Source organism: Helicoverpa zea, chromosome 9 (assembly GCF_022581195.2).
Source record: "Helicoverpa zea isolate HzStark_Cry1AcR chromosome 9, ilHelZeax1.1, whole genome shotgun sequence".
Classification (NCBI taxonomy): Eukaryota; Metazoa; Arthropoda; class Insecta; order Lepidoptera; family Noctuidae; genus Helicoverpa; species Helicoverpa zea.
The window spans coordinates 1,645,259-1,673,101 of NC_061460.1; the positions used below are offsets into that span (position 1 = coordinate 1,645,259).

At 36.2% G+C, this 27,843-nt stretch overlaps 6 protein-coding genes and 1 pseudogene across 6 annotated transcripts; 5 read left to right on the forward strand and 2 right to left on the reverse strand.

Annotated features, from left to right (window-relative positions):
• Positions 1-3: 3 nt before the first annotated feature.
• On the forward strand, positions 4-1,931 carry LOC124633060 (lactosylceramide 4-alpha-galactosyltransferase-like). The gene is made up of 3 exons (XM_047168153.1): positions 4-626; positions 858-994; positions 1,699-1,931. The coding sequence occupies exons 1-3, from the start codon at positions 4-6 to the stop codon at positions 1,929-1,931; spliced, it is 993 nt and encodes a 330-aa protein (XP_047024109.1).
• A 4,626-nt stretch (positions 1,932-6,557) lies between these two features.
• LOC124633061 (lactosylceramide 4-alpha-galactosyltransferase-like) lies at positions 6,558-7,190 on the forward strand. Its single transcript, XM_047168154.1, has one exon. It carries the CDS (start codon positions 6,558-6,560, stop codon positions 7,188-7,190), a length of 633 nt encoding a protein of 210 aa, XP_047024110.1.
• Positions 7,191-9,374: 2,184 nt separating this feature from the next.
• On the forward strand, positions 9,375-10,006 carry LOC124633062. Its single transcript, XM_047168155.1, has 2 exons — positions 9,375-9,507; positions 9,750-10,006. Exons 1-2 carry the CDS (start codon positions 9,375-9,377, stop codon positions 10,004-10,006), a joined length of 390 nt encoding a protein of 129 aa, XP_047024111.1.
• Positions 10,007-11,862: 1,856 nt separating this feature from the next.
• LOC124633230 (lactosylceramide 4-alpha-galactosyltransferase-like) lies at positions 11,863-13,495 on the reverse strand. Its single transcript, XM_047168402.1, has 3 exons — positions 12,792-13,495; positions 12,572-12,687; positions 11,863-12,151 (listed from the first exon to the last, which is right to left on the reverse strand). Exons 1-3 carry the CDS (start codon positions 13,493-13,495, stop codon positions 11,925-11,927), a joined length of 1,047 nt encoding a protein of 348 aa, XP_047024358.1. The 3' UTR covers positions 11,863-11,924.
• Positions 13,496-14,278: 783 nt separating this feature from the next.
• On the forward strand, positions 14,279-15,696 carry LOC124633233 (lactosylceramide 4-alpha-galactosyltransferase-like). Its single transcript, XM_047168404.1, has 3 exons — positions 14,279-14,925; positions 15,089-15,201; positions 15,467-15,696. Exons 1-3 carry the CDS (start codon positions 14,279-14,281, stop codon positions 15,694-15,696), a joined length of 990 nt encoding a protein of 329 aa, XP_047024360.1.
• Positions 15,697-20,220: 4,524 nt separating this feature from the next.
• On the reverse strand, positions 20,221-21,777 carry LOC124633229 (annotated as a pseudogene).
• An 890-nt stretch (positions 21,778-22,667) lies between these two features.
• On the forward strand, positions 22,668-27,466 carry LOC124633228 (lactosylceramide 4-alpha-galactosyltransferase-like). The gene is made up of 3 exons (XM_047168401.1): positions 22,668-23,548; positions 26,922-27,046; positions 27,153-27,466. The coding sequence occupies exons 1-3, from the start codon at positions 22,830-22,832 to the stop codon at positions 27,377-27,379; spliced, it is 1,071 nt and encodes a 356-aa protein (XP_047024357.1). The 5' UTR covers positions 22,668-22,829; the 3' UTR covers positions 27,380-27,466.
• The last annotated feature ends 377 nt before the right edge of the window (positions 27,467-27,843 follow it).

Genomic DNA, 27,843 nt, shown 5'->3' on the forward strand with positions numbered 1-27,843 from the left:
AAAATGGCCAAAACTCTTATATCCAGGCTACATGTCTATTTGACTGCTGCAGCAGTATTCATACTAATAATCATCAAAGGTATCATCTATTCTATCATTGAAGACTCGTTGCCGTCCACAGAAGACCCGAGCTTTGTTCCGGGTGCAAAGTCAATATTCTTCCACGACACATCTTGCCGAGGTGGCCTGACTATACGTCAAGCGTGTTCGGTAGAAGCAGCGGCCAGAGCACACCCTGAGCACATTATCTACGTGCTGTTCAGCTGTCCAGTCACCAACTACGCGCAGAAGACGACCTGCCTCGCGACGCTCCTCGAATTCCCCAATGTGAAGTTCCTGAGAGTCGACATTACTGAATTTTCCAAAGGAACAGCCGTGCAGTCTATAGTACTCAACGATATAAAACTTAGTCAGTACCCAATACAGCATGCAGCCGACATACTGAGAATATTGACCCTTAATAAATGGGGTGGCATGTATCTGGACACAGACATGATTGTGACGAGATCTTTAGAGCATTTGCCGAAGAATTTTGTGGCTAAAGAAAATCTAGATGACGTCGCTTCGGGCATCCTATCTTTTGCGAAAGACGGAATTGGTGCCAACATAACTAATGAACTTCTTAAGTAAGTAAGATTGTACATATGTCTAGGGCCCACCAGACCATTTGCATCATTCAACTTTAACGGTAACAAAACCATACCCAGCCGTATACTTTCAGCCCATTGGTCATATCGGCGATTTAACAACTGCAAATACTTCAGTCATCGTTTTAGTTAAATGGTGCAACTCACCGTAAGCATATTGTCTGAGGTAAGAATAGCTAGCTGAGCTAAATAGTCATGTTTTGTTTACAGAATCATGGGCCAAGACTATAACCCAACGGGTTGGTCAGTTGTTGGTCCAGCAGCCATAGACAAGGTGCTGAAAATGTCCTGCCCTCAGCTGATTCACTCGCCCAACTACCAGACAGAGCCCATCAGTAACTGTCATGGTATGCACTACGAACGCGAGATATAAGCAGATATAAGCTTTGTCCGACAATTTGCAACAAGGTTTACCCCCTTACTTAGCAATTCTTCAAAATGCAAATTTAGAATACACTCTTACGAATGCTTGGCTAGCCCTTTTGTTGCTAGCAACATATTTCAATCATAAAGCCATGTATTCACTGAGAAACAATTGTTTATAAACACTGTTTCAGAAACAAAATCTACGTGTTACTGAAACAAATAATTTTGTTTCAGAAACATATAATTTTGTTTCTGTAAACACTACGTGTTTATCGAATGTTTCTGTGCTCCCCACCCGTGGCGGGGAGCACAGAAACAAATCAGTTGCGCAACATATGGATACAAGTGTGGACGCGTGTTTCATTTGTTTATAAACGCTAAATAAATGTCTTCATAGCAAGTAATTTCTCTTTTCTTTTTCTTTTTACTAGAAATGGACTTATGCAAATAAATGTAGGCACCACACAACAACACTACTTCCTCGGGCGACATATTGTAAACATCTGACGGTGTGGACGGCAGTTTCCGAAACATTGTTGCTGTAAACATCTACGTGATGTTTCAGAAACTATGTATCTGAAACATTGTTTCCCAGTGAATACATGGCTTTAAACCTTTTGAAACATACATAAACTCCTTAAAACAAAGCTTAGAAATCACATACTTACCTATTTTTGTTTTCCAGGCATAACAGTATTCAACTCCGATTTGTTCTATCCATATTACTACACGGAGATCGAAGAAATATTTAGTGCTCCAACAGAAGATTTCGACTTAGGAAGACCTTACGCTTACCATATGTGGGACTTCTTGTCGCATAACATATCTATTCACAAGGACACGGTGTACGAAATTGTTGCTGGCGCCTTCTGCCCTACGATCCATGACACGTACAGAGATGAATTTTGTGTTGAATAGAAATTTGAATTACCCTGGCAGTAGATTTAGTGGTTTGGAATATACATGTTTTTTTTTGCCAGAACTTTGTTTCACTTAGGTGCACAACTGTTTTTTTGTAGAAATTATTTTTGAAGCGTGATTTGTATCTTCAGTGATATATTGTTATTTTGCTGTTTCTTTAAACTAACTTAAAGTTTAAATGACGCAAAATATTCACAACATCATAACATAACATTTGACACAACACATAACATTTGACAAACAAACATATAACATTTGAGCGTAATATTAATAGGGTCTTTCGTCATCTCAACACACTTAACTCATCACGAATGTGTTCAGTTGGTGAAATTCAAAATTTTAACATTTATCATGTCGTCAACTCGACACGTCAAGATTTTGATGCGTGTTCAGTTGGTGAAACTTAAATTATTCACTTTTATGTTTTCACCAACTCAACACGTTTTTTAATTTAACCCGATTTCAAATAAAAAGTACAGTCAACAAATGAATGTATTAATTTTCTGTGTCACAAACATCATCGGCCACTGAACGTCAGCTTAGCAAACGCGAACATGGACTCCCAAACTACTTAGTACAAGTACTAGGAAATCATAAGTGCATTGAAGCCAGATGCATTAGCAACTTTTAATAATTTTCTACAATAAAATAATGGTATTGAAATTGCTTGTCACAAGTACTAGGGTAACAGAACTGAGAATTATTGAAACACTCGCTACGCTCGTGTTTCAATTTTAGAATCCTTCGCTTGCTCGGTCATCAAAATTGAGCCCGCGGTTAAAAAGCAACTTTGCACTCTTGTATAACAAATAACTATTAACTTATGTTTTCTGAGATGTCCAAAGAAAATCAATAAAAGATACATTAAGCTATTATTAGGATGTTAAGTTATAATTCAATTATCCTGTAAAATTAATTAAACAAGTTATAAAGTGATAAAAAATAAAATTATACATTGTTCTCGCTGTGTTTTTGTTAAAATCCAACTCCGGACCGCTAATTGACACGCCGGTGGCATAGATTCTTCTATGCAAGTTATATCATTTGTGGAGAAAACTCCTGATATAAATAATTTAAACTAATTATTAAGACAACAGAAGATATTCCAGTATTTAATAATTTTAAAGATAGAAGCAAGTTATCTTCTGGCGACTTAGTTAATTACAAAAATCACAGGAATGAGCAACATATTTTAAAACTTTTCAATCAAAATATTCAGAGTTGCTCTTCTAAACTTCTTGAAATAGAATTAGTATTAGAACAAACCAAGTTTGATGTAATTTGTATTACAGAACATTGGCTGAAAGATTATCAAGTAGAATCTATAAATTTTGAGAATTATTGTCTAGCTAGTTATTTTAGCCGGAAATCCATGATACATGGTGGCTCCCTAATATTAGTCAAAAATCATATTAAATATAAAGTAAGAAAAGATATAGTTGATATGTCAGTGGAACATAATATTGAATTGTCCTGTGTTGAGCTAGATAAGCATGTGATAGTGTGTGTCTACAGACCACCGCAACACCAGAATCTTTGTGTATTTGACTCTGTCATGGAAGATGTCTTGAAAAAAGTCAGTAGCAGTAGTAAGTCAGTCATCATATGTGGTGATTTCAATATTAATATTTTAGAAAATATTACTATTACACATTTAATTTGCATAACGTTTTTGAAGAACCTACTAGGGTAACACCAACTACTGCTACTTGTATAGACAATATTTTTTGCAGCTGTGAGTACCTGCATAAGTCCATAGTGAATTATTTGCCATCTGATCACAGTGGACAAGTGATCACTTTCCACACTTACTCTCCTCCAGAGAAAACAAAAATAAATTTTAGAGAATATACTTCAAAAAAAATCGATAAACTAAATCAGACTCTAGCTGATAAACTGTGTGTACATAGCTTCAATCTTAAAAATCCAAGTGATATTTATGCCGATTTTTTCTCTGTATTAAACGACCAATTCAACTTAGCTTTTCCAGTCAAAACTAAAATTATTAAATCTAAGTTCTTATTTAGTGACTGGGCAACCCCGGGTATTCGTAAAAGTAGAGAAAAGCTGTTTGAACTTTATGGTTTAAAGCCTTATAACGCCGATCCAAGTTTCCGTGACCACGTCTCAAAATATTCAAAAATATTTAAAACCGTTTGTAAACAGGCGAAATCTATTCATATTAGAAATAAAATAAAATATGCTGATGATAAAATAAAAACTACTTGGACAGTAATTAACAACGAAACAGGGAGACGAAAAGTTCGAAAAACTGATTTAAGTCTAGAAACTGATAATGGTCCCATCAGCAGTAACCTTGAAGTAGCTCAAGAGTTTGAAGCATTCTTTACTAAAATACCTTTCGAGACGACAAAAGCACTAAATTCTTCCACCACCGTGTCTATCGATCTACTCAAAAAACATGTTAAACCATGCTCTTTACTATTTAAATTTCAACATACCAGCCCCGAGGCTATTATTAAAGCCTTTAAAGATCTTAAAATAAAATCAACAGAAGATCTGTGGGGTATGTCTGTCAAGGTATGTAGGTCAATTATTGAAACAATTGCACCTTATTCAACTTACATATTTAATGTTAGCGTAGACCAAGGCGTGTTTCCTGACTTAATGAAACACAGCAAAGTAGTTCCTTTATTCAAATCGGGAAATAGTAAGGAATCGAATAACTACAGACCCGTTTCTGTCTTACCGGTTCTCAGCAAGGTATTTGAAAAGTTGATGCTTGAACAGATGTTGCGCCATTTCAATAAAAACTCCATCTTTCACAAAGAACAATACGGTTTCACTAAAGGTCGCTGTACAACCGATGCTGGTGTAACTTTGATCAAGCACATCTTTAAGGCTTGGGAGGAAGCTGAAGACTCTATTGGAATCTTCTGCGATCTCTCAAAAGCGTTTGACTGTGTAAATCACGAAACGCTTTTGCGAAAGCTAGAGCATTACGGAATAAGAGATACTTCTCTCCAGCTGTTAAAATCATATCTAAATGGTCGGCAACTTAAAGTTCAAGTAAACGGCGTAAATTCACGAGGTTCAGTGATGGCAATGGGCGTACCACAAGGTTCTATATTAGGTCCGTTCCTCTTTTTAGTTTACATAAATGATTTGCCCTACTTATTTGATAATCAACCTAAAATGGTGTTGTTTGCCGATGACACTTCTCTTATTTTTAATATTGATCGACGTAGACGTACCTTAGACGACGTAAACAATTCCATTCTCCAGGTTCAAAATTGGTTCAACGCAAATAACTTGGCTCTTAATGAAAAAAAAAAACAAAATGCATTCGATTTTCATTGCCAAATGTAAAAGTAGTGAATGTGACATTATACTTAATAGTGAAAAACTAGAATTTATAAATCAAACAGTTTTCCTGGGAATCACTCTTGACAAAAAACTACAGTGGGGACCCCACATTACATCTCTTGCGGGTCGTCTTAGCTCGGCCGCCTATGCTATTAGAAAGATGAGGCAGCTAGCGGACGTAGAAACAGCTAGACTGGTATATTTTAGTTACTTCCACAGCATCATGTCGTACGGCATTCTGCTGTGGGGACGAGCTGCTGACATTGAATGCATATTTATCTTGCAAAAGCGAGCTGTCAGAGCTATGTAGAACTTACGTAGTCGTGAATCTCTTAGGGAACTGTTTAAAAAAATTAATATCATGACCGTACCTTGCCAATTTATTTATGAAAATATCATGTATGTTAGGAAAAACTTACATTTGTTTGAAAAAATATGTGATAGACATAATTATAACACTAGAAATAAAAATAAGATAGATATCCCGCAGTTTAGATTATCTAAAGTACATACATCTTTCATGGGATATTGTGTCAAATGTTATAATAAAATACCAGACAACATTCTGGAACTAAATGACATGCGGTTTAAAACTCATATAAAAGCCACACTTTGTAAGCAAGCATATTATAAATTAGAAGATTACATTCAAGATAAAAATGCTTGGAAACATGCTGGTCCTGCTCCATAGGACATACTGACAATATCTAATTAATTAACAAATTAAAATTACACCAGCAAATAAAATTGTATTCATCTTTTGATTATTTGTTTGTAACTTTGTACCAAAATATAAACCAATTTGTAAATGTGAACATCATGTAGCATTTTAATTGTCACTTTATCCTCATTTGTCTTTGCGATTCTACATGATCTTCGCATGCTTTTACTGTATGTATCAATACATACAAATTGTAATACTATATTATTTTTAAAAAGAGTAACCATGGAGTTTCTTGCCCGTTCTTCTCCATAGGAAGCTACTTTTGGAATGGGCAACTAGAATCAAACTTAGTTATAATTTTGACGTTCATAAGTGCTTGTAAAGGCCTAAATGAAATAAATGATTTGACTTTGACTTTGACTTTGACTTTAATTGTTGTTGTTGTACCCCGGATATTCAATAAACACAATGAATTGAATTACAGATCTGAACAATGTTTTTGTTTATGCAACAAGATATATTAATAACACGTCAATCTTAAAAAAAACACTTGAGTGCAGTATTTGTTTTGTAACTGTACATCACACCCAATTTTAAAATAACCGCTCGTATTAACTGTAGTTGAAAATAAAATGGCCAGAACTCTTATATCCAGGTTACATGTCTATTTGACTGCTGCAGCAGTATTCATACTAATACTAATAATCATTAAAGGTATCATCTATTCCATCATTGAAGACTCGTTGCCGTCCGCAGAAGACCCGAGCTTTGTTCCGGGTGCAAAGTCAATATTCTTCCACGACACATCTTGCCGAGGCGGCCTGACTATACGTCAAGCGTGTTCGGTAGAAGCAGCGGCCAGAGCACACCCTGAGCACATTATCTACGTGCTGTTCAGCTGTCCAGTCACCAACTGCGCGCAGAAGACGACCTGCCTCGCGACGCTCCTCGAATTCCCCAATGTGAAGTTCCTGACAGTCGACATTACTGAATTTTCCAAAGGAACAGCCGTGCAGGCTATAGTACTCAATGATATAAAACTTAGTCAGTACCCGATACAGCATGCAGCCGACATACTGAGAATATTGACCCTTAATAAATGGGGTGGCATGTATCTGGACACAGACATGATTGTGACGAGATCTTTAGAGCATTTGCCGAAGAATTTTGTCGCTAAAGAAAATCTAGATGACGTCGCTTCAGGCATCCTGTCTTTTGCGAAAGACGGAATTGGTGCCAACATAACTAATAAAATTCTAAAGTAAGTAAGATTGTACTTAAGTCCAGACCAGTTGCATCATTCAACTTTAATGGTAACCAGTGCCGGCGTAGCATCGGGTGGCACCCGGGGCGGACTACTTATTGAGCACCCCCTACCTCCCCAAAAAAAAAAACGACAGAATATAATCACGTTGAAAAAAAACCTGCAGTGACCCCAGAAATTTTCGAGATTTAGGACACAAATGAATCCAAAAAAAAAAAACACTAAAGTATTCCGCGAGCGTACCGAGCTTGAAATTTTTGAGTTTGTTAACACAAAAGTACCCAAAGTCTAAAAAAAGCGCTGTACAGTGAAGAAGCCGCGAGCGTAGCGAGCGCGAAATTTTTGATTTTTGGGACGTAAAAAGATATTTAAAGAAATGAGAGAAAAGTATCGTAAAGAGTAAGGCGCGAGCGCAGCGAGCGCGAAATTTTTGAGTTTTGGAACACAAAAGTACTCAACAAGTTTGCACAAAAAACTACCGGAAAGCGAGCTCAACATTTTTTGGGATTTGGGACAAAAAAGTCCTCCACCTCGCCTACTACCTCGCCTACTAGCGCCTAAACAACTTAAAATGACCACTGTAAAGTGAATTTTTTTAATTGTTGTTTTAGAGGACTTTAATTTAACTCTGAATTAAGCACAAATAAAAAGAAACCGTGACTGAAGCGAGAGTCAGTTGTTTTTGCTACTTCGGTGCTTAAAATTTTTGTTAGATTCAGAACTCAAAATGCAAGGGCAGAACAAAATAGAAATTAAGAAGATTTTTTTTCTAATTTTGAAGAATTAATTTAAGTAATCGGATAAAGCAAAAATATAAGAGAGGGGTGACAGTCGGACTGAAAGATGGGACTTTCAGCCCATTGGTCATATCGGCGATTTTACGACTGAAAATACTTCAGTCATCGTTTTAGTTAAAGGCTAGTAATAAAAGTTCCGACAAAAAAATAAGAATTGCCCTTACTCAAAATACTAAAGCTACTGACTAAAATACAACGACCGAATGAGATACTAAAGTCTTCGAAAAATAAACATCACTGTTTGTTGCTATAATACTTTTCTACCAATATAAATTACGTTCTACTGAAAACTATGCCTTGTAATTTTTATTCTTTACTTGCCTACTATTAATTCATAAATTACCTTTCATATTTCATAGACTTGGTGCCATTTTAACTATAACATTATACTGAAAATATTATTCTCAGTGGTTAAACACTACTTTAAAAAAATATAAAAATGTACTTGTAATAAAACTTTTACTTGCTTCATATATCATGAATTTTACTACGGGTATGCTTCGATATCGGTACTTATTTCAGGTTCAGGAAAAAGTTAGAATTAAAGTAGTATTTACGTTTTAATCTAAAACCAAGCAGATTTGGTTTCCTAGAATATTTTTAACCGACTTCCCAAAAAAGAGGAGGTTCTCAATTCGGCCGGCATGTTTTTTTAACCGACTTCCCAAAAAGGAGGAGGTTCGCAATTCGGCCGGTATGTTTTTTTTTCTATATCGATTACGCCGAGGTTTATGGACCGATTTACGTGATTTTTGTTCGACGCGAAATAGCTGCCAGATGGTCCCATAGTCATCAGGTCAGGATCTGATGATGGAAACCCTGAGAAATCAAGGGCAACCTTCGAAAGTTGTAGGCATTTGATCAACACCCAACTTTCAAACAGCTCAAACAGCCGAACGCGACCCGAACCCGATCGCGTGTGCCAAACTGTTGAGGTATTTTCATTATTATTGAGAGTTAAAAAATAAATTTAATAACCAACAATAGAAATCATAACAGTTCATGCAAGTTGCAAAAATACGATTATTTTGTCAAAACCTCTGCTGTCGGTAACTTAGTAATTTTGTCGGAAGTTCAGTATTCTAGTCGGAACTTTAGTTTTATTACTCGAAGATCGATTTTTTTTAGGAGAAAAAGTTATTTGAACGTGCTCATATTTGTAGCTAAAATTGATATTTTTTGTCGTTTATGTTTTGGATTTTTTTGTCGGTAATTCATTATAACGCTGGTTAATAAGAATAATAGTCGGCCACAGATCGCTGGAGATTAATTTGTTTTTCGGAACCATTATTATTATCCTTAGTTAAATGGTGCAACTCACCGTAAGCATATTGTCTGAGGTAGGAATAGCTAGCTGAGCTAAATAGTCATGTTTTGTTTACAGAATCATGGGCGAAGACTATAACCCAACGGCTTGGTCAATTGTTGGTCCAGCAGCCATAGACAAGGTGCTGAAAATGTCCTGCCCTCAGCTGATTCACTCGGCCAACTACCGGGCAGAGCCCTTCAGTAACTGTCATGGTATGCACTATGAACGCGAGATATAAGCAGATAATATGCTTTGCCCGACAATTTGCAACAAGGTTTACCCCCTTACTTAGAAATTCTTCAAAATGCAAATTTAGAATACACTCTAAAGCATGCTTGGCTAGCCCTTCTGTTGCTAGCAACGTATTTCAATCATTATTAAACCTTTTGAAACATACATAAACTCCTTAAAACAAAGCATAGAAATCACATACTTACCTATTTTTGTTTTCCAGGCATAACAGTATTCAGCTACGATTTTTTCTATCCATATTACTACACGGAGATCGAAGACATATTTAGTGCTCCAACAGTAGATTTCGACTTGGGAAGACCTTACGCTTACCATATGTGGGACTTCTTGTCGCATAACATATCTATTCATAAGGATACGGTGTACGAAATTGTTGCTGGCGCCTTCTGCCCTACGATCCATGACACGTACAGAGATGAATTTTGTGTTGAAAATAAATTTGAATTACCCTGGCAGTAGATGTAGTGGTTTGGAATATACATATTTTTTTGCCAGAACTTTGTTTCACTTAGGTGCACAACTATTTTTTTGTAGAAATTATTTTTGAAGCGTGATTTGTATCAATCGTCGGTTTTGTGTCACCATTTCATTAAAGTTGTCTCAAAAGGGCTTCAGCGTGTTGGCTTCGGCCCCACGTTTGCCTCCCAAAAATTCGGAACTCTGTAGTCCCGAGGTCTGGAAGAGACATACAAAATAATAACGCAACAAAGTCGGAGAGTGGGGGCTCGTGACGCCACGTCTATAATAGGTATGTAAAATTTGTACTAAGCAGTGACTTAACACAAAATTTAAGCGTGTTGTATCTTCGTTATTATTTGTTTGTGAGAGAGAGAAAATAAAAATACGTGTCCATTATTTTAGGGTTATCTAAAAGACGGACTAATTACTTTTTTGATTCACCATACCTATTTCATAACATTCATTTCTATACATTTCAAATGTAGTATTGCTCTTGAAGTGCCACATCAGGTGTTCCACATCAGTTGTTCGAGGAGCTGCGGGTTGTTCGAAAGAGATACCGCGGCCCTAGCACATAAAAAGGCCTACGACGGAACACGACAGTTTTTAGTCAGTAAGAGTCTGACACTCCCTCACCGCTGCTAACCCACAGCGGGAGGGGTCATTTGATGATTTTTGACGTCCGTTTAAAAAAAAAGAAAAATAGGTGTTCCAGATCCTCGATGTTTAGCGACGATGTTAGCCGCAGTTGTCAATGCAGAAGTTTATCGATATTTGTATCAGCTTACAGATCAAGCTCAGAGATTTAATTTTGAGATTAGCTATGTCAAAATAAATCCCTGATCGCAAAACAATGGATTATAGAACTCTGCATTAAGAAGGAGGTAAATTAAAAACAAATTTTTCAAGAAGACTTCATAATATACTAATAAATTACTTGCATATTTATTTACAAATAAGATTATAACTGTATTATAACTAGCTTAATGAACATTTATTATATGTATAGATGATCTTATTATAGGGAAATATTAAAACTAAGTATCAAAATATTGTTTAATGCTTACTGAACATTGTTTTATTATATAACCTTGTTGTTAGGTCTGTAATTTAATTATGTCACGTCTTTAACATATGCACAAGTATTACAAATAAATTAAACATTTTAAAATAATGATCTTCCAAAGAGACATCTCCCATACACATAAACACATTTCACATATTTGAAGAACATATTGCCTGGAATTCTGGATCATTTCACTTATTGTATCTGGCTGGCCTTATCTAGTCTAGCCAAAGTGCATAGTTGGTGTCTTGTCATTTACATCTCCCTGCTCTATTTGTAAGCCAGTATTTTTTATTATCAACATCATTATAACACATCCAATCAGCCATAAAACTAATAAGATCAAGAACAACACTGTGTTCAATCGTATTATTTTCGACATTTTTATTTAGTTAGTTTAGGGCTTCACTTATTCTTTTTAAATAAAATTCTTCATGTTGCAACACTTGCAACGATAAGATACTCAATTTGTGAACAAACGTACACCTAGTTAAAATAGTCACTTTAGAAAACTCAGACCACCAAGCGCAGACAGTTTTTCGTGTCCACCGTAACAAATAACGTTGAATGTATAAAGGCGAGATTCCACCTGTAGGAATGTGACACATCCTTCTGGTCCTCTCGCTCTAGCGAGCAGTAACAAAGTAAACAAAGGATTTGACTATTATGTAAACATCTCAATTAAGTAAACACACAACACCTCGGAAGGTGAGTCACGAAAATTAAATCTGAACCGAAAAAGAAATATTTTAACCCAAAAAAAAAACGTTCCTGTCCGATCTTCGGCAAAAAATATTTAATTTTATATCAAATCAAGGTGATCAGAAATTCACCGCTTCCTATCTTCTGCTTCTAAACCCCGAATGATGTAGCATACATTCTATAAATCTTTGGGCAATATTTTCTTGCCAATCGCGCGTAAGTCGAATTCGGATGAACATCGTAGATCTCCGTCAGTGCATTCCATAAATGATACGTGTACGGTTCATAAGTTAAGTTGAGTGGCTTCGCTTCAAAGTATGAGGCGGTTGATGCGTAATGAATCGGGTAAAACATGTCATGCCTGAAGATGTTGACGCCTGAAAAAATTGAATGACTGAATAACCTTCGGACAGACATATACTGCTGGGGAGTTGCGCCACTTCTTCTTCCTAGCAAAAACACATAGGAAGTGGTGAAGGGTGGGCGTTTTGGGGGCTGTCTTATGTAAATTCCTGACGTTCAAAAAGCGCTGTCTTGCAGCCAAGTTTGAATAAATGATTTTTGCTTTTGACTGTGTTCAGTCCAAAGCTACCTATTTGGTTCAAAGGCAATCTGAACCACTTGCCTGATAAATAATGAAATTACGAGCTGTTCAATCACGAACGTCAAACATAGCCTGAGAGAACTTCATCGTGCACCCAAATAAAACTTGGCGTAATTGTAGTGTGGTGTTATTATAATAAAGGATGAGATTGCTGGGCCATGGAGGGAATTTTGTGATTATGGATAATATTTACCATTGCAAAAGCCGTATTTATCCACGGTACGGTTACAGTATCGACGCAGCACGTTCTGTATTATTAAGGGACTATTGCCAGACCAGCTCTTATTGTCATATTTCTTAGACATTTCTCTGAAAAAAGTAGGATATATCAGCACCTACTTCGATATTAAAAAATAATTAAACATAAGCTAGCATTTTATCTTTGTTAACGATCTTCATTTTTGGATTCTTACTTAAGCACTTCGCCAGTGAAATTGTGTCCGATTCCTTCTCTTGAAAACGCCATAGCTCCTGTCGATAGCTCCTTGATAGTTTCTTTCACAATCCAGTTTTTTGGTAGGTTATTGAATGACTTTGCTACCAACATATCAAGATCTAAGGAGAGTCCTCCCCACCGGTGCAGCGTGAGCATCCTCATGATGTCAGCGCTGTGCTCGACCGGGTACCGACTGTGAGGCAGCTTGCTCCTCACTATCTGCTGCACGGCGGACTCCTTAGAGAAGCTGGCCGCGTGTATCCTGGCCAGCCTGACGTTGCTGTACTGCAGCAGCTTGACGAGGCAGCTCTTCTTGAGCATCGCGTCAGAGACGGGCGCGTTAAACAGCAAGTACACTTCCCAGTCAGGGTTGGCTCTGGCGGCGGACTCCACGGCACACGCCTGCCGCGAGTCCACGCCGCCGCGGCACGACGTCTCGTGGAAGAATATTGATTTGCTTTTCGGATTGAAACTTTTGTCTTCTACTGATGGTAAGGTATCGTTATTTAGAGATTTATGTGAATTATGGCATGTTATGTTAGGCACAGCTTTCTTCCATCGGGGGAAATAGTATCTACCTTTTCTTTCTCCACTGTGATTCTTGTCACAGAAGATATGAACGATTGTCACTATGGAGAACGCTGTAGTTATAAGCAGAATGCATTTCTGAGCCATGTTCATTTTAATGTTCGACTCTTAAATTAAAAAAAGAAGCATTCCTATTAGATTTGTTTAGATTAGCAAAAATGTTTCGACACTTCGTTTTTGTTCCAACAAAGAAATAAAAGTTGTCTGAGATAGGTAGTTATATCTAGGCACGACGGAACGTTATTTCATCATTATTTACCTTGTCGTAAGTTTAAAGAAGAAGAAAAGAGTTGAGAGAAAAGGAATAGATAAGGGTCTAGAGGTAAATTTTGCTAATCGAAGAGATGTAGGTACCAAATCTTTCGAGTCGTGATGCCTCTATTGTGAATCACGTCTGCTTGTATATAATTATGTTAATTCTTTTATATTAGTTTTAGAACAAGGCACATAACAATTGTTTACTGTTTGGTGCGCGCGGACCAATCGGTTTTATTACTTTCAAAACTTTACCACAAAAGTTTCCAGTGGCGATGGCGACTAGGTTGGTTCGGTTACGTATTTTTATCAAGCTTAAGCTGTAATTTATATTTTATCGTCCATGTCTAACTACTACATCGATTACTTACTAATTAAATCTGAATGTGATATTAAAAATTGTATTTTGCTTAAGCTATTTTGTGTGCAAAAGTATGAATATTGCACATAACATCCGGTCGGGTTTTGTTTGTGTTTTCAAGCGACACGCTACGGAAATTATTGGGTCAATTTTAAACACTACAAATATGATTAAACAATACAATATCAACAACAACAATTTGTTCAGTCAAAGTACAAAGCAATGCACGTGTGAGTGAGTCAGTACAGAGCGATCTCAAAATGAAAAGAACACTAAAAAGAAAACCCAGCCTAGGGTTTGTCTTTGTTTTAACGTTTATACTTATGATTACAAAGAAGCTGGTTCAAGTAGATTGGGCGAAGTCAAAGAATTACTCCAATCTAGAAGAAGAGTTGCCGTCGACCGAAAACCCTGTTTTTGCTCCGAAAAGTAATTCAATATACTTTCATGATACTTCGCACATTGGTGGTCTAACTCCACGACAAGCTTGTTCGGTAGAATCAGCAGCCAGGGTACACCCTCGACAAGATGTCTATGTACTATTCAGCTCGCCAGTTGCCGAAGACACGCTGAAGGCAAGCTGCCTTGCGAAACTCCGCGAATTCCCCAACGTCAAGTTCCTGAGAATCAACATTTCTGAATATTCCAAAGGGACAGCCGTGCAGTCTATACTAAACAATTTAAAAGGAAGCATATTTCGTATGCAGTACGCTGCAGATATGCTGAAAATATTGACGCTTTATAAATGGGGTGGTATATGTGTCGAAACTGACATGATTATGATAAAATCTTTGCAGAACTTGCCACCGAACTGGATTGTGCAACAGTACGATACGTATGTGGCGACTGGAATTATGTCGTTTGCCGCAAATGAAGTTGGACGGAATATAACAAAAGCTATACTAGAGTAAGTAACCATATACACTAGAGTTATCTAAATTAACTGTCATCAAACTCCATAGGCGTTTGAGGTGGAAATTCCCAATAAATTATAAATAATTTCTCAAAAAATCTTAATATAGAACAGTAGCTGATTGGAAAATTGATTATTTATTATTATTTGTTTTTAGGGAAATAAAGAAAACCTACAAACCTAACGAGTCGTACAGTACCGGTGAGATACCTATTAGAAGAGCGATTCAACGAATTTGCCCAAAAAGGATACATTGGGACACCTGTGTAGGTAAAAATCTTTAATTTTTAATTTACGGCGCCTTAACACGTCTACATAACCTACTAATATTATAAAGCTGAAGTGTTTGTTTGCTTGAACGAGCTAATCTCACTAACTACTAGTTCGATTTGAAAAAAATATTAAGTCTGCGACCTACACCAGGCATTCATTTAGGTGCGCGATGTAGTTCCCAATAAGTCACACTTAGGTGAAACCATGAGCAAGAAAATACATATTAATAATCCCCTTAATTTTTTTCCTTAATTCTTTTCAGATATTGGAATCCTGCCGTACGAGAAGTTTTTCCCGATTAGAAACATTTTGTGGTCACGTGAATTTAAAATAGCGACCTATCAACCAAATTACTCGTTTCGAATATGGAATGCTCTTAGTGATATTATGTATAACTATGATGAGCATTATATGTATCAAAACAACGAGGCTCTGGCTAAAAAATATTGTCCTTCAATTTATCTATTGTACCGCGATGAACTTAACTTGTAAATATATGAAGTAGATTCCATTGTCAGCTTCAGAATGTAAGTGAAAGAGAGCAATCCAAGCAAGTCTTTGTGTAGCTGTGACAGTGGGAGCGTCGATTAAAATAGGAACAGCCAACCAATAATAGCCTCAGCTAGACGAAGGGAAAGCGGTGGCTTGGAATTGTCCATCACCACTACTGGGGCCCGATTCTCCTAATTTTACTTAAGCGACATACGATTCACGTTCGACTCGATTCGACTGAGATCCGATCCCGACTCGATTACGATTGAAGCGCATGTGGCATTCCGCTATTTTTTCTTTGAAATAAACGTTTTTATCCTTTTCTGTCATTCAATAATGAATCATTTTGTCTGCAAATGATTTACGATTGCAAAATGATTGTACAGCAAACTACCGTATAGGCCAAAATTACCAAAACAGCAGACCAATCGCACACCAATCAAATGTCAATCGAATACGATTGGTCTTTTATTAGTAGCAGAATGCCCGATATGGTTAAAACTGCTATTGCGATCATATTGCGATTCGATTTCTATTCGATTTTGACATTATTAACTTAGGAGAATCGGGCCCCTGATCTTCTAACGCACTTCTACCACGATCAAGCACTATTGTTAGTGTTACACCTATAGGCAATGGATATGTCCAAAAAATTATGTGTGCGTTCGCGCAGCGGAATGTTGTTGAATTTAAAGATTTTAATTATGCAGATAATTAGTGTAAGACGTCCTATAATTGTGCATGGTAAATAAAAATTTGTGTATGCAGCCATTGTGGAGAAATTCACCAAAAACAGATTCCGCTGGGCGAACGTTGGCGAACGTTGTCCTGGCGGAACTTTTTTTAATCCATAGACTTTAGAAGAAAAGAGATGTGTCCGAAAATTAGTGTGTATTTGTGTATAATTGATTATGTATGAATGAAATCAGTGCATGCATAAACTTCGGAGAAATTCAAGTTTCCGCTACGCGAACGTTTGGCCATTAGCTAGTTTTCATATAAAGCGCTTACATAGAGAGCTGTAGATTTTTACATACGTTGTTTTGAATTTGTTTATATTTGTTTAAAAAACAGATTTAGAAAAAGTCGTAGGGTTTAAAAGATAAAAATATAAACGTAAAATACACTTATTAGGTCTTAGTTCTCAAAGTATGCAGTTTGGGGTCTAGATTTTCACGTTTACACAAACCTTGTAAGTGTCTCCAACATGTTGCCAAGTATCAATGATGTTCCGTTAGTAATTAAAAAGTTATAGGATATTTTACCATGAATAGATCACTGTTTACAAAGCAGTCGAATATCACGACGTTCTAAAGGAATTGCATGGTAAAATGTATGCCAATAATTAGTTTAATCATTCAACTATTCACTTGCAAAATTTCATGTCATTAAATTCAGTAATTAAAGAAAGACAATTATAATACTGACGGAGCATCGAAACCCTACATAATCCGACCAAGTTCGGTTAGCTACAAAAAAGCGGCCGTGCCATATGTCTAAGCAACGTTCTTAACTTGGTAGGTTAGTATTTATTAATATGGTACAGTTGCGTACACAAGCTTTAGGAAAAAATAAAACAATTGTATTTCTTGATTGAAAAATATTTTTTAAATAATAATGACTCTATCTACGATAAAAATAAATTTTCAATTATTTATTTATTTATTTATTTATTTAATGCTTCTGCACATTTCGTACAAGGCGGACTTAACGCCATAGGCGTTTTCTGCCAGTCTACCTTTGGGTGGTGGAGAAAAAGCTGTGGTAGGTGCAAAGTTTTTGTTAAAAATATTGTCAACAAAGAACACAAAAATATATATATATTTACAATATATGAATAATAATAAATATACAGTATACATACATACTTAAATACATACATACTACAATACATACAATATTACATTTTACAATTAACAAGTACTTCTCTATTTAAATATCCGTGTACAAAAATATTTTTATTATTATTACTTACATAAATTGCTTAACTACGTGATTAAAAATAACGTTAATAAACGTTACGTATTTTAACTAAAATGTCGTAGATAGTGGCGTCATTATTAAAAAAATAATTTTCATTCAAGAAATAAAATTGTTTTATTTTTTCCTAACGCTTGTGTACGCAACTGTACCATATTAATAAATATACTAACCTTCCAAGTTAAGAACGTTTCTTAGACATATGGCACGGCCGCTTTTTTGTAGCTAACCGAACTTGGTCGGATTATGTAGGGTTTCGATGCTCCGTCAGTATTATAATTGTCTTTCTTTAATTACTGAATTTAATGACATGAAATTTTGCAAGTGAATAGTTGAATGATTAAACTAATTATTGGCATACATTTTACCATGCAATTCCTTTAGAACGTCGTGATATTCGACTGCTTTGTAAACAGTGATCTATTCATGGTAAAATATCCTATAACTTTTTAATTACTAACGGAACATCATTGATACTTGGCAACATGTTGGAGACACTTACAAGGTTTGTGTAAACGTGAAAATCTAGACCCCAAACTGCATACTTTAAGAACTAAGACCTAATAAGTGTATTTTACGTTTATATTTTTATCTTTTAAACCCTACGACTTTTTCTAAATCTGTTTTTAAACAAATATAAACAAATTCAAAACAACGTATGTAAAAATCTACAGCTCTCTATGTAAGCGCTTTATATGAAAACTAGCTAATGGCCAAATGTTCGCGTAGCGGAAACTTGAATTTCTCCGAAGTTTGTGCATGCACTGATTTCATTCATACATAATCAATTATACACAAATACACACTAATTTTCGGACACATCTCTTTTCTTCTAAAGTCTATGGATTAAAAAAAGTTCCGCCAGGACAACGTTCGCCAACGTTCGCCCAGCGGAATCTGTTTTTGGTGAATTTCTCCACAATGGCTGCATACACAAATTTTTATTTACCATACACAATTATAGGACGTCTTACACTAATTATCTGCATAATTAAAATCTTTAAATTCAACAACATTCCGCTGCGCGAACGCACACAAAAATTATAAGTATTCAAAAAATATTGCAAAAATGCCGAATGCCTTCCTGCCTGAATGCTGAATGATTTTACAACAATATCTCTATTGTTATCAAAACGATCAAAGTTGTTCAATATCACATGAACAATACTAGTCTTAAGTGGATTATGTTTAACAAAGTTTTTATCAGTGATTGCTAAACAATAGGCACCTTGTATGTACTTAATTTACAAGTTTTGTACATACCTATTTAGAAATGTCTGAACGTTTTTCAATTAGTCGGCGGTGGACACACTGGTGAGAAGAAATATTTGTGTCACAGTGCTGCACACCAATCTCGCCTTTATTACATAATGCTTAGAGGACATGATTGTCAGGAAATGTTTTCGAAGAATTAAATAGTAAATGCCACTATAATATGCCTGTAACTACCCGCGTAGGAAGTCACGACAACTCATTCAGAGCTTGACGCTGTTTTGTTATGATTTCAAAAAGTGATCATTAGCACAGGATATAGACTAAGTACCTATTACTGATTAGGTACGAACGATGATCATTCTGATATCTATGACTATCTTTAGCGGTTTCACCCGCATTCCGTGTAGCCTAGCCTTTCTACACTGTAAGAATTTACACTGTGTGCGTGTGAAGACTGTTCTTCTTTTCAAATCGAACCTATAGTTGCTGAGATTGGCATGGTACAACAAAGTAATAAACTTCAGCACACTTATGTATCTGCCATTTTCCAAAATAAGTTAACTTCATAATCACCTACATCCATTCAAGATTAGCTAGAAGACACAATTTGCTACATCTAACCTACCGTAATATATTAATTATTCAATACGCTATAGATTTTACCTGCCATTTTTTTTATTATCATGACCAGGACTGTAAAGAGCCTTTATTTCGACAACATCATCAGTTAGGTACACCGTGATAGTGAGTGTTCCTATATTATTATCATAGTCGTGCACCAGTCGTCCATTAATGATAATGAAAGCATTATAAATATAGTAATGCACATTATGGATTATATTCTGGTGCAAGTTATAAGCAGAAACGACTTTTAATAAAAAAACCCACTTATTTTGCAGTTTTAGCAACTAACGGCCAGTTTCTTCATCAAAAGTTAAAGTTAAAGTAATGTCTAAAGTAAAAGTAACGGTCAAATTCGTTTTTTCAAGGCTAAAGTGACAGCAAAACTAATAGAAAAATTGAATTTGACCGTTACTTTTACTTTAGACATTACTTTGACTTTTACTTTGGCTTTAACTTTTGATGAAGAAACTGGCTGTAAGTCACATTTAGTTCCTAGAAATGTTGAAACAAATAAAAGCTAAATACACAAATATGTCAATTTTATTACAACTATCTTATTTCTGTTTCGTTAGCCAAGATGTGTTCCTAGTATCGAAATTTTGAATTCCATAGATTTTTTTTATTTTATTCATTTACAAATGTAGACAGACCCGTTGGCTAAGAGGGCTGACCCATCATTATTTTATATTTATGATTTTATTATATCTACATATAATACCATAAACCATTATCAGTATATCGTTCGTAGGTCAGTGGACAATACTCATTAGCAATCCTCCCATAAAGAGACAATGGTGGTACCAGACTATATTTGGTAAATTGCTCATATATGAAATAAGTGTAGATTTCCTTCTTTTTCCATTCTTCCCAGTCAACATTTTCAAAATATTGTTTTCTGTCATGGAAATCTATTGGGTAGAACATTTTTGGATCATGTACTGCGATATCTGTAATAGGAAAATGGTTTCTAATATTAGATATTAATTGCTCTCCTGGGGTACGAACTACAACGGGAAAGACTGGAAGGATCTCTGTTAAATCCCTGGGGCCTGATTCTGCTAATGTAATAATGTGATAATTGGAATACCTACAATGTAATCTCAATAGCAGTTTTAACCTTAGCAGACATTCTGCTAACGGATATAAGACCAATCGTATTCCAATGACATTTCATTGGTTTGATACGGAATGCCACATACGCTTCAATCGTAATTGGATCTCGTTTGGATATCAATCAACAGTAAAATTAGCTGAAGTATTCCATTAACGCGGATATGATGAACCCGTGGATGAACCCTATTATAACAGATACCTTGGCATACATTCGACGTCATCTGCTCCACTTGATCCGTGGTACACCACCTAGACAGCAAGTGAGTTAACGCAGATGGCCCATTATAGCTCCAGAAATCCAGCTCCTTGTTTAATAATTCACTCTTTAAAAATCTGAGCAAAAAGCAAACGTATCTTTAGGAACAGAGTTTAATGAACTACAAACGGTAAAAAGACATGCTCGACTCAAAAGAAAAATACACATACCCCATAGCGCCATTAGCTAGCTTCCTTCCAACTGTATTGTTGGAAAATGCAAACATATCTGCCGACAACGACGCTGGACTACTTTTAACTACCCAATTGGGCCGCAAATCTAAGTTCCTGGCCACAATCACATCGAAACTTAAATAAATCCCGCTGTACTTATACAACGTCAGGTATTTCATTATTTTCGACATTTGTGCGAACAACATATCATTATCAACACTAATGTTCGCTACAGTGGACTCTAGAGGTGTCCTACTTGCATAATCTGAAATAAGCACTCTTCTTAGTTTCACATTTTTATATTTATCTAGAATTGTGCTGAGGCTGCCATTTCTTACGGTGTCTTCTTCTATTGATGAAATGAATAGGACGTTAATTTGACGTTCAGGGTTTGTTTTAGCTGCCGACTCTATTGCACATGCTTGACGTGGCGATAAATCAATCGTACAGGACGTGTGGTGGAAAAATATGGAGTTCAAACTTCAAAGGTATTTTCGTTTTCTCAGTTACGAGTTCAAGAACATCATTCTCCCTGGATACATGGCACGGTTCCTCGACTGCTTCCGTCTTCCACCACGTCGCATGTTCAACGTATTTATAGTTATATTTGCCATGTATATTCCAACAGTACCAAATAAATGCAAAATAAAAAATTACACCGTACCAAATGAGAATGTAGTATTTATATTTGCACCCTATACGAAGACCCTGAAAATACATGTTTATGTACTTTGAGTTTAATTTCACTATTATTCTTTAAAACAGTGTTAACATCGTGGCCGGATCATTAATCATTTAATTATTTCTTAGCAAAATCGATAAGTACTGTTTATTCGTATAAAGTCGTAAAACTTTGCGGCCTAATAAGGGAAAAAGTAAATTAATTCGTACGTGTATCACATTCTTACTAAGGTATATATATTTACGAAAATGTGGACGTAAAATAAAACAATTTATCTCCCGTTTAGAATCTTACGAAAGTTTATAAACTTCCTAGTAAATTGATAAACTTACGGATCTTGTTATTTTCCGGTGACATATATTAGTTATCAAGCGCGAAAGTTATTGAATATGACGTGACTATGTAACATAATTTATAGGTAGGCATCAGAATAATAATAGTGTTATTTTTTCCAGAGACCAAGAGTTACCTCAAGAAGTAGGTAACACCGCTAGCGGAAGCTAGTTTTTTTATTTATATGAAAAGTACCTACCTATTTAAGTATTTTCCGCAGTATTGCATTTTGTAGGTAGCTGTAATGTCATGGATATAGAGTACGAAAAATCGCGTAAAGCGACAAATTAAAAATTGAGTTTTTCATCTGGACTGAAAATAATTGGAGTTTTCTTCTGAAATTAGAAATTAGCCACACGCAGCTACACCTTTTTAGATTACACAGAATAAAAAATGCTTAGGTAGGTACTTTCAATAGTTCGGCAACAGTTAATCTTTATTTTTTCCTTAATATGGAACCAACGCGAAACAGAGAACTTGTGAATTGAATTATTTTATAAGAGATGTTGGGCGTGATTTTCGGTGAACGCTTGTAACTTAGAAGGCATGATAAAAACATATAAATCGCTATTTTACTGTCCACCCAACAGACGTGTAACATAATCCTACGACAGTGTCTGTCTTTAGATCATAGTTACAATCTGTATCGCAATCTCGTGTTATAACTAAAACGCGATCACTATCTAAATTCGATAATGTTCAGTTAAAAGTTTCCGTTTTCAAACTCTCGTGTTAATAACACGGGAAATGTTGAAATATGTACTCGTCTAAAAGTCAAAAGAAAAACTTCTTTATAAGAAAAAATGTGATCGTATTGATTACTTTTATTGTTTTTAGTGGTATAACTATTTATTATGTTAACCTGAAAAATATGTCGAACACACAACCTTTTATCATGCACTTAGAAGCGGCTGATAATAATATATCATGCCATTACGTGGATGAGGGCGATGCACTGCCGTCGGCTGAGGACGCAAGTTTTTCCCCGCGAGCTAACTCCATATTTTTTCACGAGACTTCATGTCGTGGCGGGCTGGACTCTCGTCAAGCTTGTGCCGTCGAGTCAGCAGCAAGAGCTCACCCGAGAAGACAAGTCTATGTGATGTTCAGTGCACCAGTCAGCGACTTCGTCTACCAAAGGAGCTGCATTGCAAAACTACGACTGTTGCCGAACGTGAAATTCGCTAGGGTGCACATTACTGACTACGCCAAAAAGACTCCTTTGGAAGCAATGGTAGAGAGCGAGCCTTTCAAAGCGAGCAAGTGGCGGGTGGAACATACTTCTGATGTCCTTAGATATTTAACATTGTACAAGTGGGGAGGGGTGTATTTGGATACAGATATGATGGTTGTCAGATCCCTGACGCCTCTGGGACACAATTGGGCAGCAAAGGAAGACAGTGGCTTGGTGAATGCTGCAGCTATCGCTATTTCTATGGATCACTTGGGAAGAAAACTCGCTGATGCTATTATCAAGTAAGTTTTATGTCGAAAACTTGGGCAAATAGCAAATCGATAAGTTGATAGATATAAAATAGTTCTAGCTACCAATTATAAGAATGTACTTGACACCCATTTCACATAGGCTAATGAAACACCTATTTTTGTACCTTTGGCGTTTAGGATTAGAGGAATTTCTCAGGATCTAAGTTACCCTAAGCTACTAATCCGAGAGACGCAGTTCGCGATATAATGTGACGTTATTTAAATATGCAACATGTTCATTTGTCATTAGAATAATAATGCTCAAAACACAATAAAGATGGGTAAAATAGAATAGAAACCTAATAACAATGCAGATAGTCATTCCGTTAACGTTGTCACGGTCAACGGTCATCAAGTTGCAATCATCAATCATCCTGGTATTCCAGTTCATGTTAAATAATTTTGCCTCTCTGACGTCACCGATTTGATACCTCGCGTATCAATACACACCCAATGCTGTGTGTCGATGCAAAAGTTAACAACAGAACAAAAACCGGGGGCCCGATTCTCTTAAGTTTACTTAAGCGACATACGATTCACGTTCGACTCGATTCGACTGAGATCCAATCCCGACTCGATTACGATTGAAGCGTATGTGGCATTCCGCTATTTTTTCTTTGAAATAAACGTTTTTATCCTTTTCTGTCATTCAATAATGAACCATTTTGTCTGCAAATGATTTACGATTGCAAAATGATTGTACCTACAACAAACTACCGTATAGACCAAAATCACCAAAATACCAGACCAATCGCACACCAATCAAATGTCAATCGAATACGATTGGTCTTTTATTAGTAGCAGAATGCCCGATATGGTGTTAAAACTGCTATTGCGATCATATTGCGATTCGATTTCTATTCGGTTTTGACATTATTAACTTAGGAGAATCGGGCCCCTGGTACCTATGCGCAGGCCCTTATTAATTCGGTGTCATTAATCTAAACTAACATAATAGAGGAATCCGCACACACAATACTAATGGAAAAAATGCATTTTTGTTTGTCTGTAATGGATAGATCAAAAACTAGGTACTAGACCGATTTTAAAAATCCTTTCTCTGTTGGAAAGCTACACTCTTCCCGAGTAACATAGGCTATATTTTATCCCGGTATAGGCAGTAATTTCCTCGGGACGCGGGTGAAACCGCGGGAAAACGGCTTTGATATTATACAGTAACCATGCCATCTGATTGTAGGTACCTACTCGTTTACCCGAAAATTGGTAGTTAATCGATTTGGCACGATAATTAGGTACCTACCAATTTATCGTATGAAATGGATTAATCTGTGTTGACAAGGTGCTGACTAAAAGAAATGTAGATATCCACGTACATAGAACATTCCCCCACGTATACGTAGAGAGGTAGGTACTTATAGAAACACGAGCAGTTTTATTTCAGAATCGTTTATTCTGATTTCTGTGTTGACTAACTGTGACTGTGACTGTTACAATAACCGACCAATCTGTACATTTGCGATTAGAGATTGCTTTTTGACATTAGCTCCGTATAAATTGTATTGAGTCGAACAATCTCTAATCGCGAAACAAAATAGATCCAGTTATTTTATCCATCTTTAGTCAACACAACACACGATCGTTAATAGAAATTACTTAGATAGTACCTAGTATACCTATAGAAATACGAGCGTTTTGATTTCAGCATCTTAAATCAATCTGAAAATTAATTATGACGAAAGCCAGAAAAATTGTTTCCGCCCTAACGTTTTACTGCACTTAACTGTCTATGTACCAGTGCCGGATTTATGTTTTTAATGGGTGTAGGCTACTTTATTTCCGCCGCCCCATGTACAAACCTTACATGAAAAAGTCGTGGTGGCCTAGTGGGCAAAGAACCAACCTCTCGAGTATGAGGGCGCGGGTTCAATTCCAAGTCAGGCAAGTACCAATGCAACTTTTCTAAGTTTGTATGTACTTTCTAAGTATAGCTTAGACACCAAATGACTGTGTTTCGGATGGCACGTTAAACTGTAGGTCCCGGCTGTCATTGGACATCCTTGGTAGTCGTTACGGGTAGTCAGAAGCTAGTAAGTCTGACACCAGTCTAATCAAGGGGTATCGGGTTGCCTGGGTAACTGGGTTGAGGAGGTCAGATAGGCAGTCGCTTCTTGTAAAGCACTGGTACTCAGCTGAATCCGGTTAGACTGGAAGCCGACCCCAACATAGTTGGGAAAAAGCTCGGAGGATGATGATGATGTACAAACCTTACATTAAAAATAATAATTTTCCATAGGCCAGGGGGACCTTTTTTTTACTTTTATCTCCTGAAATCTGCCGCCCCTGTGACATGGCCTGTACCTACATAAATCCAGAACTGCTATGCACACAAATATCAATGACAAATAAAAATAAACATGATAAGCCATACAGACAGATATAAATCGACATATCCTTTTCGTGTTCAACATTTAAAGATACTTAACTAATCCAATTGAACAATTAAACGTTATCGTTAGCGGCCTTCACAAAGTCAATATTATTTTTAGTTACAATTGTTTGAGATTTAGATATGTGATAAATAGTTAGGTATAAATTAAACTTTGTTCCTTCAACTTGTGGGCAAGTTGTCGGATTATAAATAGCTTTTAAATAGTACATTGCTGATTTTTTTCAGTCGGGCCGGCACGCCCGCCGCCTCCTTTTTACTCATATTTTTTACAAAGATTATGATGCCGCTAGCTAGGCATCAAAATGTTAAGAAACAAATAAAAGTTGGTTACGTAGTACTTACCATCTAATTAAACTTACATTATTTGCATTTGAAATTAAACAAGGACTTTTTGAAAATGTAAAAGATATTGAACAAAACGGCGCCAAACTTTGTTTCAAATTGTTTTCCCTCGCTCGATCCTCTAGGCAAACTCTATGGTTGAAGAAATGTTATTTTTTAAGAACTTTGGTGAATTGACTGGAGTCCAAAACGAAAGGAAGGTGTTCTCAAAAATGACAAAACAAGCTTTAGTTTAAAATAACTAATAAATATGTCATTGCTATCATGGTCTTTCCCGTGATTTTAGTCGTGTCCCGTATAAATTATTTCAATAAAACAAACTCCTCAGCTCTATTAATATTTTTTCATATAATTAAAAGCATTAGGTACATATATATTGTATAAAAGAGGCCCTCAGACTATCAATTAAACTGTGCAATAGGTACGTATTATTGTGCACAGTTTACCGTATGAAAAATATTTATTTCACAATGTTTAGGGGCCGTCTAACATTAAGAATATAATAAATATATATACCTAGTCAACTCATGAGTATAATTACATATAGGGTAGGTATCTATACCGGTGCGAGGATAAAGTAAATAATTTATCTCCTTTAATTATTTCTTTCAGTGAGGTTAAAACAACCTACAGACCAGATATCTGGATTCATAATGGTCCCGGTGCCATAACGAGAGTGCTCCATAAACTCTGCGATACTCCTAACTTAGCAGATTGGTCAGCGAACACGTGTCAAGGTTAGTAGTACAATCTCAACAGTTTTTCAGCCATCCCCAAGGATAGAAGCCTTATTCGAAGCTATGGTTGTTTTGTAACAATTATTCTACTATCTTATATTTTCAGGTCTCGAAGTGTACGGCCCAGAATATTTCTATCCGCTTCATTATTCAAGGAAGGATGAATATTTCAAAACAGGAGAGTTGCATAACGTTGACAATGCCTACACTCATCATTTCTGGAACAAACTAACTTTTAATATGGAAATAGAAAAAGATTCGCCGTATGCGAAGATGGCTCAGGAGCATTGTCCAACAATATACGAGATGTACGGAGAAGAATTTGGATCGTAGGAAATTTTAGTGTCCACCTTCAGTTTCAGAGATATTTTTTGTACCTACGTGCTTTTATACGTGTTCAATAAAACTCAATAAAAACATAAATGACTTTTTTGGTTGCATTGCTTATTTCGTACTGTATAATATTTAAGACTTCGTAAGACCTAAGGGCTGTCTATGATCCTAAAAAAACTTTTTCTACAGTGACTGGAGGTCATAGATGTAATATACTATAAACAAGATTGCGCACTCTCAAAATATATATTTACGAAAATGAACTCTATTCCAACGTAATAAGGTACTAAATTGGTTGCATAATACACAGAGGCAAATCCGAGCCGAGAGGGATAGTTAGAACGGAGGCCGTTTGTCTCTTTCTAACACCTTGCCAGCATAAAAAAATGTTGTGATCAACAGTTTTTTAGTGATCAACTAGCAAGCGCAGCGTAGGACGTCCACCAACGAGGTGGACAGACGAC

Coding starts and splice junctions, on each gene's coding strand:
- LOC124633060 (XM_047168153.1), top strand. CDS start 4: ATGGCCAAAACTCTTATATCCAGGCTACATGTCTATTTGACTGCTGCA. Junction 627..857: donor ATAACTAATGAACTTCTTAA/GTAAGTAAGATT, acceptor TTTTGTTTACAG/AATCATGGGCCAAGACTATA. Junction 995..1,698: donor GCCCATCAGTAACTGTCATG/GTATGCACTACG, acceptor TTTGTTTTCCAG/GCATAACAGTATTCAACTCC.
- LOC124633061 (XM_047168154.1), top strand. CDS start 6,558: ATGGCCAGAACTCTTATATCCAGGTTACATGTCTATTTGACTGCTGCA.
- LOC124633062 (XM_047168155.1), top strand. CDS start 9,375: ATGGGCGAAGACTATAACCCAACGGCTTGGTCAATTGTTGGTCCAGCA. Junction 9,508..9,749: donor GCCCTTCAGTAACTGTCATG/GTATGCACTATG, acceptor TTTGTTTTCCAG/GCATAACAGTATTCAGCTAC.
- LOC124633230 (XM_047168402.1), bottom strand. CDS start 13,495: ATGAACATGGCTCAGAAATGCATTCTGCTTATAACTACAGCGTTCTCC. Junction 12,688..12,791: donor TTCACTGGCGAAGTGCTTAA/GTAAGAATCCAA, acceptor TACTTTTTTCAG/AGAAATGTCTAAGAAATATG. Junction 12,152..12,571: donor TAAATACGGCTTTTGCAATG/GTAAATATTATC, acceptor CAATTTTTTCAG/GCGTCAACATCTTCAGGCAT.
- LOC124633233 (XM_047168404.1), top strand. CDS start 14,279: ATGAAAAGAACACTAAAAAGAAAACCCAGCCTAGGGTTTGTCTTTGTT. Junction 14,926..15,088: donor ATAACAAAAGCTATACTAGA/GTAAGTAACCAT, acceptor ATTTGTTTTTAG/GGAAATAAAGAAAACCTACA. Junction 15,202..15,466: donor ACATTGGGACACCTGTGTAG/GTAAAAATCTTT, acceptor AATTCTTTTCAG/ATATTGGAATCCTGCCGTAC.
- LOC124633228 (XM_047168401.1), top strand. CDS start 22,830: ATGTACTCGTCTAAAAGTCAAAAGAAAAACTTCTTTATAAGAAAAAAT. Junction 23,549..26,921: donor CTCGCTGATGCTATTATCAA/GTAAGTTTTATG, acceptor TATTTCTTTCAG/TGAGGTTAAAACAACCTACA. Junction 27,047..27,152: donor GTCAGCGAACACGTGTCAAG/GTTAGTAGTACA, acceptor TTATATTTTCAG/GTCTCGAAGTGTACGGCCCA.